The sequence below is a fragment of the Lathyrus oleraceus genome, chromosome 7 (assembly GCF_024323335.1).
Source record: "Lathyrus oleraceus cultivar Zhongwan6 chromosome 7, CAAS_Psat_ZW6_1.0, whole genome shotgun sequence".
In the NCBI taxonomy this organism is placed as follows: Eukaryota; Viridiplantae; Streptophyta; class Magnoliopsida; order Fabales; family Fabaceae; genus Lathyrus; species Lathyrus oleraceus.
This window is the reverse complement of record NC_066585.1, coordinates 121,549,260-121,564,880: the sequence shown is the minus strand read 5'-3', so window position 1 is coordinate 121,564,880 and position 15,621 is coordinate 121,549,260. Positions and strand designations below refer to the sequence as shown.

The following is a 15,621-nucleotide window of genomic DNA, read 5'->3' as shown; positions in this document are numbered from 1 at the left end:
GCACATGGCCCAACACATGAACTTGCTCCCCGGAGAATCCGAATAGAGTGCCCTTGAAAGGTAGAAACCCGAATGTGTCCATGTTCATTCCCTTGAAAGCTTCCCAGTATAATATGTTGGTTGAGTTGCTCGGGTCGATCAACACTCTTTTAACGCTCCAGTCATTAAGTTGTGCCTTTATGTCCATATGGTCATTTTTGTGTGCCAACACTCCTTCAGAGTCTTGTCTTGAGAACCTAATCATAGCCGATTTCTCTTCTCTTACATATGACAGGTCCTATGATATGTTTATCACTGATCGGGCATATATTTTTTGAGTTGAGCTTGTCTCACATCCACATGCAAAGCCTCCCGAGATGGTATTCAATGTGTGACGTGTCACCCTAGTTTCATATACTACCTCAATGTTCTTCCCCTTTTTGGTGGAAGTATTCTCTGAATCAGATTCTCTTCTGGAATGACTTCTTTTTCCCGCCGATCCTTTTGGATCCTTCATATATGCTACTAGCCGATATCTTTGGGTTAGATTCTCTATTTCTCTCTTTAAGTGATGACAATATTATATATGATGACCTTTTATTCGATGGTAAGCACACCATGCCAATGTATCGTTCCCTAGTACAACATTGACTCTCCTAGGTCGATACGACTCGGGTAACAATTTTAGATTATACACTTCCTTCAACGTGTTGGTCTCCTTCGTATTGAGAGGAATATAGTTCTTAAAGAAGTTATGATAGGGTCTTCGAGAAGGACTCATCGTTGACCTATCTCTTGATACGGGATTGTGATGTTCCCTTCTGGACCCAGGTCCTTCTTGTTTGGGTTACACTTTTTCTTTAGCATCTCAGGACCTTTTCTCCATGTTGCTTTCCTCGTTGTTAAAGTAACAACCCGCTCTGCTCATGACCTCCTCCATGCTAGTGGTCGGCTTCTGCACTAACGACTCGTTGAAGTGACCGGCCTTCAATCAAATTTGGAAAACTCCCATGAACATCTCCTGATTACGATCAGAGACCTTTATGGTTTCTTCATTGAACCTCACCATGTATTCTCGGAGGGACTCGGAAGCCCTCTATCGAACATTGAATAAACTTATGGTAGTCACTTTTCTATGCTTGTTGGAAGAGAAATGTTGTACCATCTTTTTTGTTAGATCTTGGTGTAAGACCCTAATTTTGACCCTAAGATCCCTCATGACATCATAACATTGCATTTGCATTGCCTCAAGGATCATAAGCATCTTGGCTCCTTACCTTTGGGTGGGATACCTTGAGATTTGGTTTGAGATCACCAAGCATGCTTGAATTGTATATCATTGCCTTTCTAATTTTTATTTACTAACCAAAAGCACAAAAATATGTCACTAACATCTTTTACTTGTAGCTTGAGCAGTCACAAGATCCAAAGCTTCTAGGAGATCCTTTGTGCAATGATATGGTCAAGAGAAGGTGAAATCAAGCATGGTAATGGTTCCCCAAAGCTCTCATCCATAAAATATTCCTCCCAAGTATCTCAATTCATCATTTTGATCAAAGCAAATCCAAGGGGTTTGAGGTTTGTTTCCCAAGGAAACCCTAATTCATTTGTTCATTAATTATGCCTTGCTCATGAAGCAACCTCAACCCATGGTCAAATGCAATCAAGGGAAGTTCTTTAAATCATCATTTCATGCATATTTGAGCTTATTTGATTGTCCTCAATCATCAATCCATCAAGATATGAGTTGTGGACTTGAGAAGTTGATCAGTCAATTCATCTGACTATTTTGAAATACACTGAGACCTAACTTTTTATGTGTTGGTCAAATGGATATGATCCCAAGAGAAACAATGTTCTTAAGGAAAATATGAACAACTTTCATGTTCATCAAAATTTGATTTGAAGCTTGGAAGGTCATCATTCATTCCAAGACATTATAGGTAATTTTGACTGAAACCCTAATTTTGGGTTAACTTCCCAAGAACATAACTCATTCATTTTTCATGATTTTGGGATGAGACTTAATACATTGGAAAGCTTATTGTGTATAATTCAAATGTTAGGTTGAGAAAAATTGCGAAATCTCAAAAGAAATAAATGTGAGAATGCAAAACATTATAGGTCACTTTGGACCAAATGCATTGAAATGTGAAAAAGTCCAACTTCAAGTGCCCATAACTTCTTCATTAAAAATCCAAATGATGCAAAATTTAAGTAAAAATTGATTGTCTTGAAAAGATCTACAACTTTCATGTTGAATATTTTATCATTTGGAGCTTACATAATTGAGACAGAGGGGCTTGAACATTGGCCAAATTTGAAAACTTCACATATGCATGTTTTGCACCCTACACTTCAAGTTCAATTTTCATTTATTTCCAAGGTCCAAATGGAGTTTTGATCAACATAACATTTGTTACTTATGCAATGAGCTTTCCAATCATTACTCATAAGGTTGCATTTGGAGTTTGGAAGCATCATTTTTGAAGACATGAAGAATTAGGTGCATTTTTGAAAACTTGATTCAACCTCTGATTTCTCTTACCATGGAGATCTAGAGTGAAAATAGATGGTACAGGGGTGATGTACATCACCCCAACTTTCCAATGATATGAGGATCGCTTCATTTGGTTAAGAATTTTTCTCTGCAACTTTGGCCAGAATCTCTGGGCTCGCCGGAGAAGACGGTGGTGTACACCACCGTCCGTTTTCCAAGTTTGATCCAGGCCGTTGATGATGATTCCCAGATTGAATCAGGGCTCTTGGATCTTATGACTTTTTTTAAATGTTTATGTTGCTCAGTTGACTTAGGTCCATGATGCGCGCGCATGCCATAGCCGTTTGATCTGCCAGATCATTTAATGAATTGGATCCAACGCGTGTGGATTTTCCTTATTTTTTTATTTCTGATTTTAATTTCTATTTTATTTCTTTTATTCCATTTCATTTCAAAAATTCATATCTCATTCATTATTGGCCCAAAAATTATGGGACCAATTGCGTTATTTCTCTTTTATTTTCTAGTTTCTAAAAATGATTTTTAATATTTTTTAGTAATTTTCTCTTTTCTGGTCATTTTTAATTCATTTTAAATAGTTTTTGATATTCAAAAAATACAAAAATATTTTCTCAACCTCTTTGAATGATGATAGATCTATGAAAAATATTCTCATCAATTTATTAATTGATTTGAGATTTATTTGAGATTTTAGTTAAATTAGGTTATTTTTATGCATTTTTAATTGATTTAAAATAGTTTCTGACTTTTAAAAATGCTGAAATTTTTTGTCAAACTTTGTTTGACCTTGTTGAACTTGGGATAATTCACTTGGACTTTTCAAAGTTGATTTGAAGTGAGTTTGAAGTTTGACCTTTCTTTAATATTTTAATTCAAGTTTATTTTAAATATTAAAAATGCCAAAAATATTTTGTTTATTTCTTGACTTCCAATCTTCATCTTGTTTCTGTTTTCAATTGTTTGACCTTGATCTTCCCTATCTTTGGTCAAATTTGTTGATTGGTACATTCCATTTCATTTAATGCACTTTAATTCTTCATTTCCAATATTCGTCTTCTTCTCCTTCTTCTTTTCTTCTTGATCAATGAGTTAAAGGTTGATAGTTAGTATTGATTAGGGAGGTTTAATCTTCCTTTATTCAAATATAATTCATCTTGATCAAATGATCAAGTGAATGACTTTGCATTAAGGATAGATTGCTTTCTAAATCATGCAAAGGACTTAAACCAATACAAGATCATTTTTCATCTTCTTTTTGGCATGGCAAGTTGTTGGAGTTTGATTCACTAATCAAGACCTCTAACTTGTGTTGTTGCCTACATTATTATTGACTGGCCTCAGATAGTTGTGACTTCTACATAAGTCCAATTACGATTGCTTAACATAGCGCTAAATTTGCCTTATGGCACACTAACTACTAACACTAACCATTAACTACTAACATTTACTTTTTGCTCTTTACATTTATGCAATTTACTATTCTTGTACATATTATTCATTTGCTTTTTTCTTTGCTCATTTGAGCACATGTTTATGTTAATGTAATTTGCCTTTTGCTCACTTGAGCACATATTTGTGTATATATCATTGTGCTTGTGTTTTGTTTTGTTTGTTGTGGACCAAATGCAAAGAAATGGACAAATGGACTTAGACTTTAGGACTTTCCCTATGAAAATTTGGAGTCAAAGAGCAACTAGGCATTGGGCCTTTAGAGTGCTATAAAAGTCAAAGAGCAACTAGGCGTTGGACCTTTAGAATGCTATAAATATTGAAGATGGATTAGAAGGACCAAACCTCTAAACTCACTCTTGTCCATTCTTGATTTACTTCATGGAACTTTTGATGTGTGTGCTTTTGTGCTAGGGAATCCTATGAGAGCTCAAATTGAAGAACCATTGCCATGTTCACCCAAAGTGAAAGATACAAGATACATTGAGGATCTCCTAAAGAGCTTGTTTGATTGTGTTGATTGTTTGAGCTTACTATCATTTTGCTTGCATATTCTAAAGGATGGGAGCTACTTGGATCATCAATATGATCTCAAGAGAGGAACTCCATTTGTGGTCTTGTTTCTTATCCCTTATCTCTTGTATGTTTAGGACTTTAGCCATTCTTCTTCTTCCCTCCACTCTAACCCAAGCCAAAACTTTTGTGCAAACATTTAACACTTCTTTTCAAACATTAGAAACCTAAGCCTTATGCTTTTGATTTTCAAACTTCTTTTTCATAACACTTATTTTGAATTGAACTTCTAAGTCAATTTTGACCATATTTTGTACATACTTTTCATTGGTAAATATAACTCATTCAAATACTTTTGTGGTTTCAATGGCCACTTTCTTAATCAAAATCTTTCATAACCTTTAGCTATTAGGTTTGAGTTATCCTTGAGGTAGATGTAATACTCACCTATATCCTTAGTGATGGACAATGAGTCTTCCATGCTTATTATAGGGTTAACCCCTCACTAGCATGTTGAAGCTATCCTCACATGGTGGACTTGTGGTTTTAGGTTGAGTTTTCTCCCTTGGATAACAAAAGACCTTAAGGCTTTTGGACCAATCAATTCACCAACTCATTTTGAGATTTCTACCCCGAACTACGAGGTTTTGATCCTAATCTTTTTTAAGATGGTACGTAGGCAATGGGTTTATCCATCCAAACACAAAATGTAAATAATCTGTATATTCTCTTCTCATCTCTTCAATCATGTTTGCACAAACAAATTTTTCACAAAATACCAACCTTACAACAAGTATGAAAAGGGCTCCCTAGGAGTACCTAGGATGTTTTGGGTGCTTAAAACCTTCCCATTGCATAACCAACCCCCTTACCCCGATCTCTGACATTTTTACTAGTTTTTGATTCGATAAAACTTTTAGGTTTTTGTTCGCTTTCTAACCATTCTTTTGGATAAATAGAAGTGCGGTGGCGACTCGACTTGTATGGTTTACCTTAGATTTAGCCAATATCTCTAATGGTAACGAATACCCCGCTACACTTGGTAACCGATAATTTATAGTCTAGATAGACTCATATACCAACATAGGGTCACGTCTTTGAAGGTTCTTGCCATGAGTTTAACTTTCAAGGAGTCGGAAGCCTCGACTATTGACATTTGATTATTAAGTGATATTATGTGTTCATGAGAATTACTTTTTCCATCAAAAGATGGCAGAGGTGGTGACTTGAAATTCTCTGGAACTTGATCATTCCAAATCATTTCTGATATAGGTTGAGGATCAAGGAGCTCTTCATCATCTTCCCCCTCTTTCGTACTTTGTGATTGTTGTAAGGTGTGAACACTTTCTTGCATTGATTCATTCTACTGGCGCAGGTTCTCCATAATTGCTAAGAGATGAGCCATGTCTGGGGGAGGATTATCCTTGCTTCTGCTAGGAGATGATCCAGACACAGCGTTAATGGTCGTATAATGTATGTTTTTCGTATGAGTCCTGAGAAAGTTTTACCGAGGCCCCAAGGTGGGCGTCCAATGTTCTTGCTAAAAACTATTTTGAGAAGTCTCCCTGAAGCCCGTCAGAAGAGACCGTAATCTTCCTATATGATCAGGAGGTTTTTTGGTAGTTGTCATCTCCTAGAAGTTCCCTTTATACTGATTGACTCATCAATGATCCTTTAAGGTATATGTCTTCACATCCCTCTTTATGGTGACTCCAAATAACATTTGTCGCCTTCTATAATTATCAGATAACATAATTTTTATCAATGTCTATAACTTCCATACAATCATGGGGTCGTTTCGTAAACGTTTCTCGTGACTGTCCATATGATAGATTCCGACCTGTGTAAGGCTATGGTATCCCGACCTACTTATGTTCACCTACTCGATCTTCTAAGAACTCGGCCTCAGAGAATTCCAAGATGTACACCAAGTAGTTCAAATAATTTATTAGAGGTATATTCACTACCTAAATCACAACCGGATCACTTTATAACAATATTATGTTTGATTGCATGAAACATGTGATAAATGTATAAAAACAAATTCAAAATGGTTTTTCATAAGGTAAACCAAACAATAATGAGAATAGTCATCAATAAAGGAAATATAATATCTAGATCCACCTTTAGTAAGAATAAGTGATAGACCTCATAGATAAGAGTGAATTAAGTCAAAAGGTCCATATGAAATAGAATCACTTCTATTGATAGGTAAAGCTAAAAGTTTAGCAAGTTTACAACATAACAATCTAAAATATCGTTGATTTATAACTTTTTTTAAAGCTTTAGTAGAATCCAAGTACTTTAATATAGAAACTAATACATGCCCTAAATGAGAATGCCATAAATAAAATATAAAAGACGAAGAAAATTCAAATAAAAAAGTTAATAAAATAGTACTCAAAGTAGAAATAGATGTTTATGTTGAACTATTTGAGACTCTTAGCTTGTCCAAAACAAAAAGTCTCACATGTTACGACTTATCTTAATTAGCCTCTTGGAACATTAATTCTGCACACAAGAAAAAATGGAAAAAAAGGTAATAGAATAATTGAAATCACACAATTGACTAACATAAATAAGACTTAAAGTAAGATTATAAGTATGTAAACATAAAATATATATATATATATATATATATATATATATATATATATATATATATATATATATATATATATATATATATATATATATATATATATATATATATATATATATATATATATATATATATATATATATATATATATATATATATATATTAGTTATGGAGACATAACTATGTCTGTCAGTGGCATAAGAGTTCCATCAACAGTCATATTCAACATAGTTGAAATAGTACTTAAAGACACAAATGATTTATTATTATATGACATATGATGTGTTGCTTCAGAATCAAGACTCCAAATGGAAGGAGACATACCTAACAGACTAGAGGAGTACAAACCTTTAACAAATGAGGCAGACATGGCATGTGGTTGAGTGCCAAGAATATTTTAGAGCAGTTCTACAATATCAAATATATAAGAAGTGGTTTAAGATGTGTATACATAATTTGAATAATAACCAATGGTAGTATGAGCAACTACAACAACATTGAATAATGAACTTTTAAAATTCTTCTTATTTGTTCATAACAATTTGAGACACTATGATTTCCAATGACTTTTCTCCTTGCAAAAATCACACTCATTATTATCAAATTTAATTCTACCTTAATACTCCACCCGTCTCAATATATAGGACATTTTATATCTTTCACGCAAATTTAGAAACATAGTTATTATTATATTGGAAAGAGAAATTAGGTATGACTTTACAATATTGTCATTTATTTATTATAGATGAAAGAAAAATTTAAAGAATTGGAAGAATAAATAGTAATAAATAAAGAGGGCATGTAGAAAAAAAAGTCATTAATGTTGCATTGGAATTGTAAAGTGACTTATACTTGGGACAATTTTTTGTGTGGAAAAGTGACTTATAATTTGGAACAGATGGAGTATATTTCATGTGAATAAGAGAAGCAAAATCAAATTGAGGAATGTGGATAGTTCCTTAATTTAAAATCAGATTAGAGTGAAACTTAAGTCTGATTTCTTCTACCAACAACTCATTAATAACTTAATCAACATCAGGAAGAGGAATACTATAGAGTACTTCCATGAAAACTCTCAAAATCATCTTGATGGCCTATCATAAATTGAAAGAGGTGTGCTCTTCTCTTTGATCGTTGTATGGTTTGATAAATTTTAATTCGTTGATTCCATAAGAGTCAATTGTTTCATAAATTCGTCATGACCAAATAAAATTCTTGAATGGTCATATTTTTTGTTTAAGAGCTCTAAGGTCACTCTCGAACTGATATTTTTTTGCAAATTTAGATTGATTATACAAACATTTCAAATGATGTCAAACCTACCGTCGTACCCCAAATTTTGTCCGTCATTTATATGCTTTCTAGTGTCACGTTATTTTGAATAAATGAAACGACACAATTGGTAGAAGAGTACGTGTAAGGAGTTATAAGAGACAGGGTGTGAGTTTGACTCCTATATCCCTTATTTTTGTTTTTTTATATTTTTTCTCCCTTTTTTTATTTTTATCATATTTTCTATCTTATTATTATAAAAATCATTTTCACTTGTTTTTTGAGATTAGTTTAATTTTAAATTTTTTATTACCACTTTATTAGTAATTATTAAGGATATATTATTAGTATTATTGTCATTATATTTTCATTAATCTTTTATCATTATTAAGTGGTATATTATTATTATATATTATTAGTATAGTATTATTAATTGTTATTATTCTATAAAAAACAAAATCGTGACTTTTTTAAATTTTAAATTTAATTTTTGTTTTTTAATTATTAGGTATTTTTTAAAAATAATTATTTTTTGGTTTATGTATTTTTATTAAAAAGAGTCATAAAAAGATAAAAAATAAAAGTTTTTATTTCATTGTTAAAGTTAATTTTCGCTTTTTATTTTATTATATTTTTTATTTTATTTTTAAAATCTTATTTTTATGTGTAATTTTATTTTTGATAATTTTTTCCAATTTAAAAATATTAAAGACCAAATATCTATTTTTATTAAAAAAAAATCATAAAAGGGAATTGTGATTAGCATTTAAGTTTTATTTTATTTTATTTTATTCTAATTTCTTCTTAATTGATATATTAATTAGTTTTAACCTAATTTTTATTATAAATATAAATTATTTTTTAACACGTGAGGGAAACAAACTCTTTCTAACAAATCTCAATTCCTATAGCCATACACAAAATCACCAAATTTAATTTTTTTAATTTAAGTGTTTGTTTTTTAATGTTATAATTATGCTCTAATATAGAATTCCAATTATTTAAATCATTAATTTAGTTCAATACGTAGTTGATTTACTTAAATTCAAAAATACAAAAAAATATTCTAATTAATTCATTTAAAAATACAAGCATATTCTTTCTTCTCCATTTAATCAAAATACAAATAATTATTTTTCCATTTAAAATTGAAAACATAGTAGGATATTTAAGTAATACAAAAATATGTCCCTAAATGTTAATTCAAAAAATACCAAATACATGTCTTTGATCTTCTTTGTACATGCTTGGTAGGTTTCCTCTATTAAAATACTTACACCACTTATTAATATTTTACAATACCTATACATAAATTATCTAACTAAAAAAGCAAACAACAAAAATACAAAAAAAAAAATCCATTACTTAAATTTTAGAAATACCGAAAACAATTGATATTTCAAAATCCAAAAAAGAATACCCTCTTTTATACAAAAATATAAAGATATCTTAGTTCATGCATTTAAAATTGAAAAATACAAATAATAAATATTTTCTTAGATCCTTGTAAATAATCAATTTTTTTTTATAAATCAAGTCAAATCAATTTAAAAATAATCTCAATCCATCAAATCATTTTTGTGACCTTGTGCACCATTTAAAAATCTTTTTCATAAAAGGATAGTCCGAATCACATTCAATGTAAAATAAAAATAAGTACTTAAGCCTCCACCGTGCGAGTAATACATGTCATGTTTAGACGTAAGAACAACTTTAACACTATCCCATAAAATAAACCAACACACAAACCTTTTTTAGACGAACTATGGTATTCTAATTTCTCAATAAATTTGAGGATACGTAAGCACAGAGTTGTAACATGTTGACGAGTACAATAAGAAAAATCTTTTTTTATCCCCTTCTTGATTAATTCTTTTCATAAAAAAATAATTTTATAGATAAATGAAATAAAGCAATTAAGTAGAAAAATGAGTATTTAGGCAATACCCTTTTAGACAAACAAACATAACCCTAAAATTATAGAGAAATATCCTATTGAGTACAATGAAGGTGAAAGATGTCTAACACATTCCCCTCACTTAAATGACTCCCAAACCCTAATATTTTATCCTTACATTTTAAAATTTATCATTATTTTCATGTTCCTTATGAACAAATAAAAGATGACAATGACTATATACTTTTTGAGCCGGGACAACTCCTAAACAATGATCATATTTTATTAGTTGCACACCTATTGACTATGAAAAATAAAATTATCATCTTAATAAAAGAGAAAGAAAAGAGGTTAGAAATTTTATTAGAATAACTTAATATAGAGAATTAGAATTACAATAAAATATAAATACTAAATAATAATTAAAATCAAACTACCCTCCAAATAATAATAATAATTCGTCGCGGACAAAATATACTCAAAGCTCAACACCTTCTATATTTGTCCAACTTCCATTAAATTGTCTTTCCTTTCCACGTTCAATTGTCGGAACAGTGAAACACCAACATAAGAAAACTGTCGGAAGAGCTCGCTACCCTTGTTTATACTCCAATCTTAAACTTCAACAACACGAACAACAAAAGTATAACAGAGCAACCCCTGTTCTTTTTTTATATTTTCAAAATGAAACACTTTCACAGATTCTTGATTCTTCTAGCTCTATTTTCTTTAGTAGAATCTTCATGTGATGACCAAACCTTACTTTCAAAGGCTTTCGAATCTGTCTCTGGTTTCAACTCCTCCATCTTGTTCCAAACAAGAGTCTCCAACTCTTCAAACTCTCGTATCAGTAAAATAGTTCTTCCCTCCAAAAATCTAACCGGAACAATTTCATGGGCTTACCTCAAAAACATGTCGAAGTTACAAATTCTTGATCTCTCTGGAAATTCCCTACAAGGACACATACCAAGCTGGTTTTGGTCTAGTTTTTCATCTTTACTAGAAATAAACCTCTCAAGAAACAGATTCGGAGGAAGCATCACGGTTGAGTTGAAAAACACATCAACGATTGAAAACCTCAATCTCTCACACAACAGGTTCAGTAATTTAGTTCAACTTTCTACCTTCCAAAACCTTAAAATCCTCGACCTTTCCCACAACAACCTAAGAACACTTCCCTTTGGTTTCCAAAATCTCACCAAACTACAACACCTTGACCTTTCAAGCTGCAATCTCAAAGATAACATAAAATCAATCTCTTCTTTGCTCTCACTTCATTACTTAGACTTATCAAACAACAATTTAACCGGAACTTTCCCTTCCGATTTTCCGGCAATTAACAATCTCAAATTCCTCAACCTTTCAAACAACAACTTCACCTTCAACAAGCCAACCCAAAATCCAAAAGAACTCATCATAATTCATAGAACACAAAACAAACCAAAAACAAAAAGATTCATCCTTGCCGTGTGTTCTACACTATCCACCCTCGCTATAGCTCTTCTTCTCATTTGGGTTATCCGTATAATTCTCAAAAAGAGGAAGCAACGTTCTAAGAAGAAGAAATGGGCAATCTCGATACCAGACACGATGAACACGAAGGTTGAGAAAACAGGGCCGTTTGAGTTTGAAACAGAGTCAGGCTCAACATGGGTTGCAGATGTGAAGGAACCAACATCTGCACCCGTGGTGATGTTCGAGAAGCCATTGATGAACTTGACCTTCAAGGATCTCATTGTTGCCACGTCACATTTCGGGAAAGAGTCGCAGATGGCAGAAGGAAGATGTGGGCCAGTGTATTGGGCCGTGTTACCCGGTGAAATCCACGTGGCGATCAAGGTTCTTGAGCATGTCAGAGACGTTGATTATGATGACTCTGTTGCTATGTTTGTTGAGTTATCGAAGCTGAAGCACCCTAATCTGCTGACTCTCTCTGGTTACTGTATCGCAGGTATGTGTGCCGTACAGAAGCTGTTTTTGATGAAACGATTCAATTTTTTTGGTTCTCTCTCATTAATTATCTTCACGGGTTTTACATTTTCTAATGTCGTATTCTCTGTAGCATGTTTCATAGTATTGTTTTTTTTTGTTGTGTGTTGTGTCACTGTGTTTTATTTGTATATGGAAAATAAAATAAAATAAATCTATGGTTGCTCGATATGATTGCATGTGAAAATTTGTGTCAATGCACTAGTGTACTTTCCGCAGTGTTAAATTTTTTTTTGTAGCTGTAGCCTTAACATAATGGGCAAAACATTAATGTTCTTGCACAATTTTTGTTTTTTAAATGAATACATTGGGAAGTACTAGTAGGAGTATTTTTATCTTCTTACATGGTTCGGCTCTCAAGTAAAAACTTGGAAACCTACAATTTGAATTCATGTACAAATGGTTCATAATCATGTGGAATCTTTGTTTGAGTTTGTGGAAAAGGAGCACTCCATTATATACAAGTTGAATAAACTAATTTGCCAATACACTTATATGACTAACTTGCCAATACAAATTAATTTTTAATTGTAACTTTAAATATTATTTTAATTGTTGTAATTAAGTATGATAATCATATTGCATAAACATAAATCTTTAGGACTTGTTTAATATTTCTTAATGATACATTGTAACTAAATCCATTAATGATTATCATATGTGGTATTGGAAAATTACATAAAATAAAATCATATCAATAATCTAATTATTGTTAAATTAAGATGATACTATTATTTATGTATTTTGGTTAAAAAAAATTCAGGCAAGGAGAAGCTAGTGCTATATGAGTTTATGGCCAACGGCAATTTAGGTCGATGGCTGCACGAGCTTCCTACCGGAGATACCAACATCGAGGATTGGACTGACGATACATGGGAGTTCCAAAACAGCATTGTCGAAGCATCCCCGGAAAAGATGGGGTGGCGAACACGCCACCGCATCGCAGTGGGGATAGCGCGTGGTCTTGCGTTTCTCCACCATGCGGGTTCAAAACCTATTGTGCACGGCCACCTCGTCACGTCCAACATTTTACTCACCGATAACTTTGAGCCACGAATCTCCGATTTTGGATTGCGAATAGACTCGAGTTACAATGGCGGCACTAAGGCTGATGTGTATTGCTTTGGAGTGGTGTTGATGGAGCTGCTAACCGGGAAGATTGTTACATCGGATATAATTGTGGCGGCTAGAAAGGCGGCGAAGGAAGGACGTCATGTTAAAGTGCTTGACGAGAGGTTGCGTCTCGAAGAGGACTCAATGGTGAACGAGATGCTGGAGAGTCTCATGATTGCTTTCTTGTGCACGGCTGAGTCGCCTTCCAAGAGACCCACCATGCAACAAGTTTTGGGCTTACTCAAAGATGTTGGTCCTCATGAAGCTCTAGTTTTAAATTGATTTTGATTGTTGATGTTAGTGTAATTTGTAAATGCCTTTTAACGTTATATTTTTGTTTAAACCTTTTTCTTTTTAAATTCAAAATATATGTGTGTTGTTTTTTATTTCACACTTAGATATATTTAACATATTTTGTCTTTACAAAATTGTTTATAATAAAAAATTAATCAACACACTTAATATTTATGCGCAGAGAGAGATCGGATAACACATATACATACTCGAACGCGCGAGATCTTATTTTATATTTTATCTTATTTTATATTTTATAGTTTAAATTACTAGTATACTATATGAGTATTAATATTCTTACAAAGTTTTGAAAATGAGGTAATAGTAGCAATTTTTTTGTTGATGTGGGAGAAAGAAAACGGTGATGAGAAGGGCAAGAAGAAGGAGCTTCCATATTTTATTCTCTTTTCTTTTACTTTTATATATTTTCTTCACTTTGTTTAAAATAGAATTATGCTCGACTTTAATATTTTGTTTTTAACCTCTTTTTCTTTTTACTTTATCTTTGTTCATTTTTTTTATCTTTGATTAACTGTATCCTCTTTAGTATTACCTAATATTGCATGGTCATATAGCTCAATGCTCATTCACATGTTACGTGTTTAGATCGTCACTGATTCTTGAAAACAACAGATGTAAAGAAGAAAAAAAGTTAGAATACGAGGGTGAAAGTGAAAAATATAATAAATAAAAATGGCAAAAAGAAAAATAATTTTCCAACAAATATACACCATATATAATATAAAAATACGAGAAGATAAGTTATTTTGTGAGAGGGCCCATGAGTGTGACGTGAACATTCAGCCATTTGAAGAAGTTTCTGAGATGGTGAGTAATTGATTTCATCCTGGAGGACAAGGACAAAGGACACGGAGTCACTCCTAAATCAAACTAGTATGATACCGTGTCCTCGCATAAGTTGTGCGATGGAAGTTGCAATTTTTTTTAAATGAAAAGGATATTTTTCTTTTATATTTAGCTTGATTTTTTTTATTTTTTTTCAAATTTAATTTAATTATTAATTATATTAAGATCACAATATAATATATTTTTTTAAAATAACCAAAGTTTTCAGTTAAATTTCTAAAATAACTAATGTTTGAATTTTTTTATCAAAATAACTATTTTTTTCAAAAACATGTAACAAAAGTACCAGGTATATTGGCGCATCCAATGAAAATACTATTCATAAGCGCCACTTGCACTTGTGCATCCATGTCCATGGCGTCACTAAGAGTGGTGCATGCATGTGGCTATTGCTCCTGCGCTCCATCTATAAATACAACATCACTCTTCCATAATTTTTCACACATCTTCTTACTATCTTCATCCATTTTTCTTTAAAATGTCTTCATATTTATATATGTGTCATATATTCACAAGAGAAATGATTATTTAATTTTTCCAGCAATGCAACCTTCGATGAAGATCTGACTTTGGAATGTAGATACGTCCAGACATCTTAACAGGCTTTTGAACAATTGGTTAGATGGTGAAATTATAGAGGATGAAATGATCAGAAGAATTCAATGGTTTGATACCACGTTCAACCAAAATGAAGAAGTTCGTTTCTGGATGAATGTTAAAACTGACAGAGACATTCACATGATGATTTATACTTCTCACAAAATTGTTTTAATGGTTATAATCGCATAGTTATGTTATTTATTTGTTGTATCTGTTTGTGATGTTATTTTATTGTTATAGTTGTTTGTGTTGTTGTTTAATTATTGTATTTGTTTTATTTATCATTTGAAATGAATGCCATTTTTAATATAAAGCAAAAGGGTTATAATTAAAATTATTGTTGTTATGCTTGGTCCAAACTGAGACAGTTCGTATGATTATGACCGGGATGACGACATGAACTACATAATCTAACAATTTTGTTTGCCGTATCTATTTTGGTTCGAATATGGGTGCTGTTTGAGCGACCCTTTTTCTTTCTTCATATTATTTCATTGTGTCGGAGTATGTCCCCTTGATATGCAG

At 32.1% G+C, this 15,621-nt stretch overlaps 1 protein-coding gene across 1 annotated transcript; it reads left to right on the top strand.

Annotated features, from left to right (window-relative positions):
• Positions 1-10,698: 10,698 nt before the first annotated feature.
• LOC127105150 (calmodulin-binding receptor kinase CaMRLK) lies at positions 10,699-13,728 on the top strand. Its single transcript, XM_051042305.1, has 2 exons — positions 10,699-12,184; positions 12,986-13,728. Exons 1-2 carry the CDS (start codon positions 10,918-10,920, stop codon positions 13,615-13,617), a joined length of 1,899 nt encoding a protein of 632 aa, XP_050898262.1. The 5' UTR covers positions 10,699-10,917; the 3' UTR covers positions 13,618-13,728.
• The last annotated feature ends 1,893 nt before the right edge of the window (positions 13,729-15,621 follow it).

Bases quoted from the DNA above. Each gene is read 5' to 3' on its own strand.
- LOC127105150 (XM_051042305.1), top strand. From the start codon at position 10,918: ATGAAACACTTTCACAGATTCTTGATTCTTCTAGCTCTATTTTCTTTA. The intron at 12,185-12,985 runs GTATGTGTGCCG...AAAAAAATTCAG, and splicing joins CTCTGGTTACTGTATCGCAG to GCAAGGAGAAGCTAGTGCTA.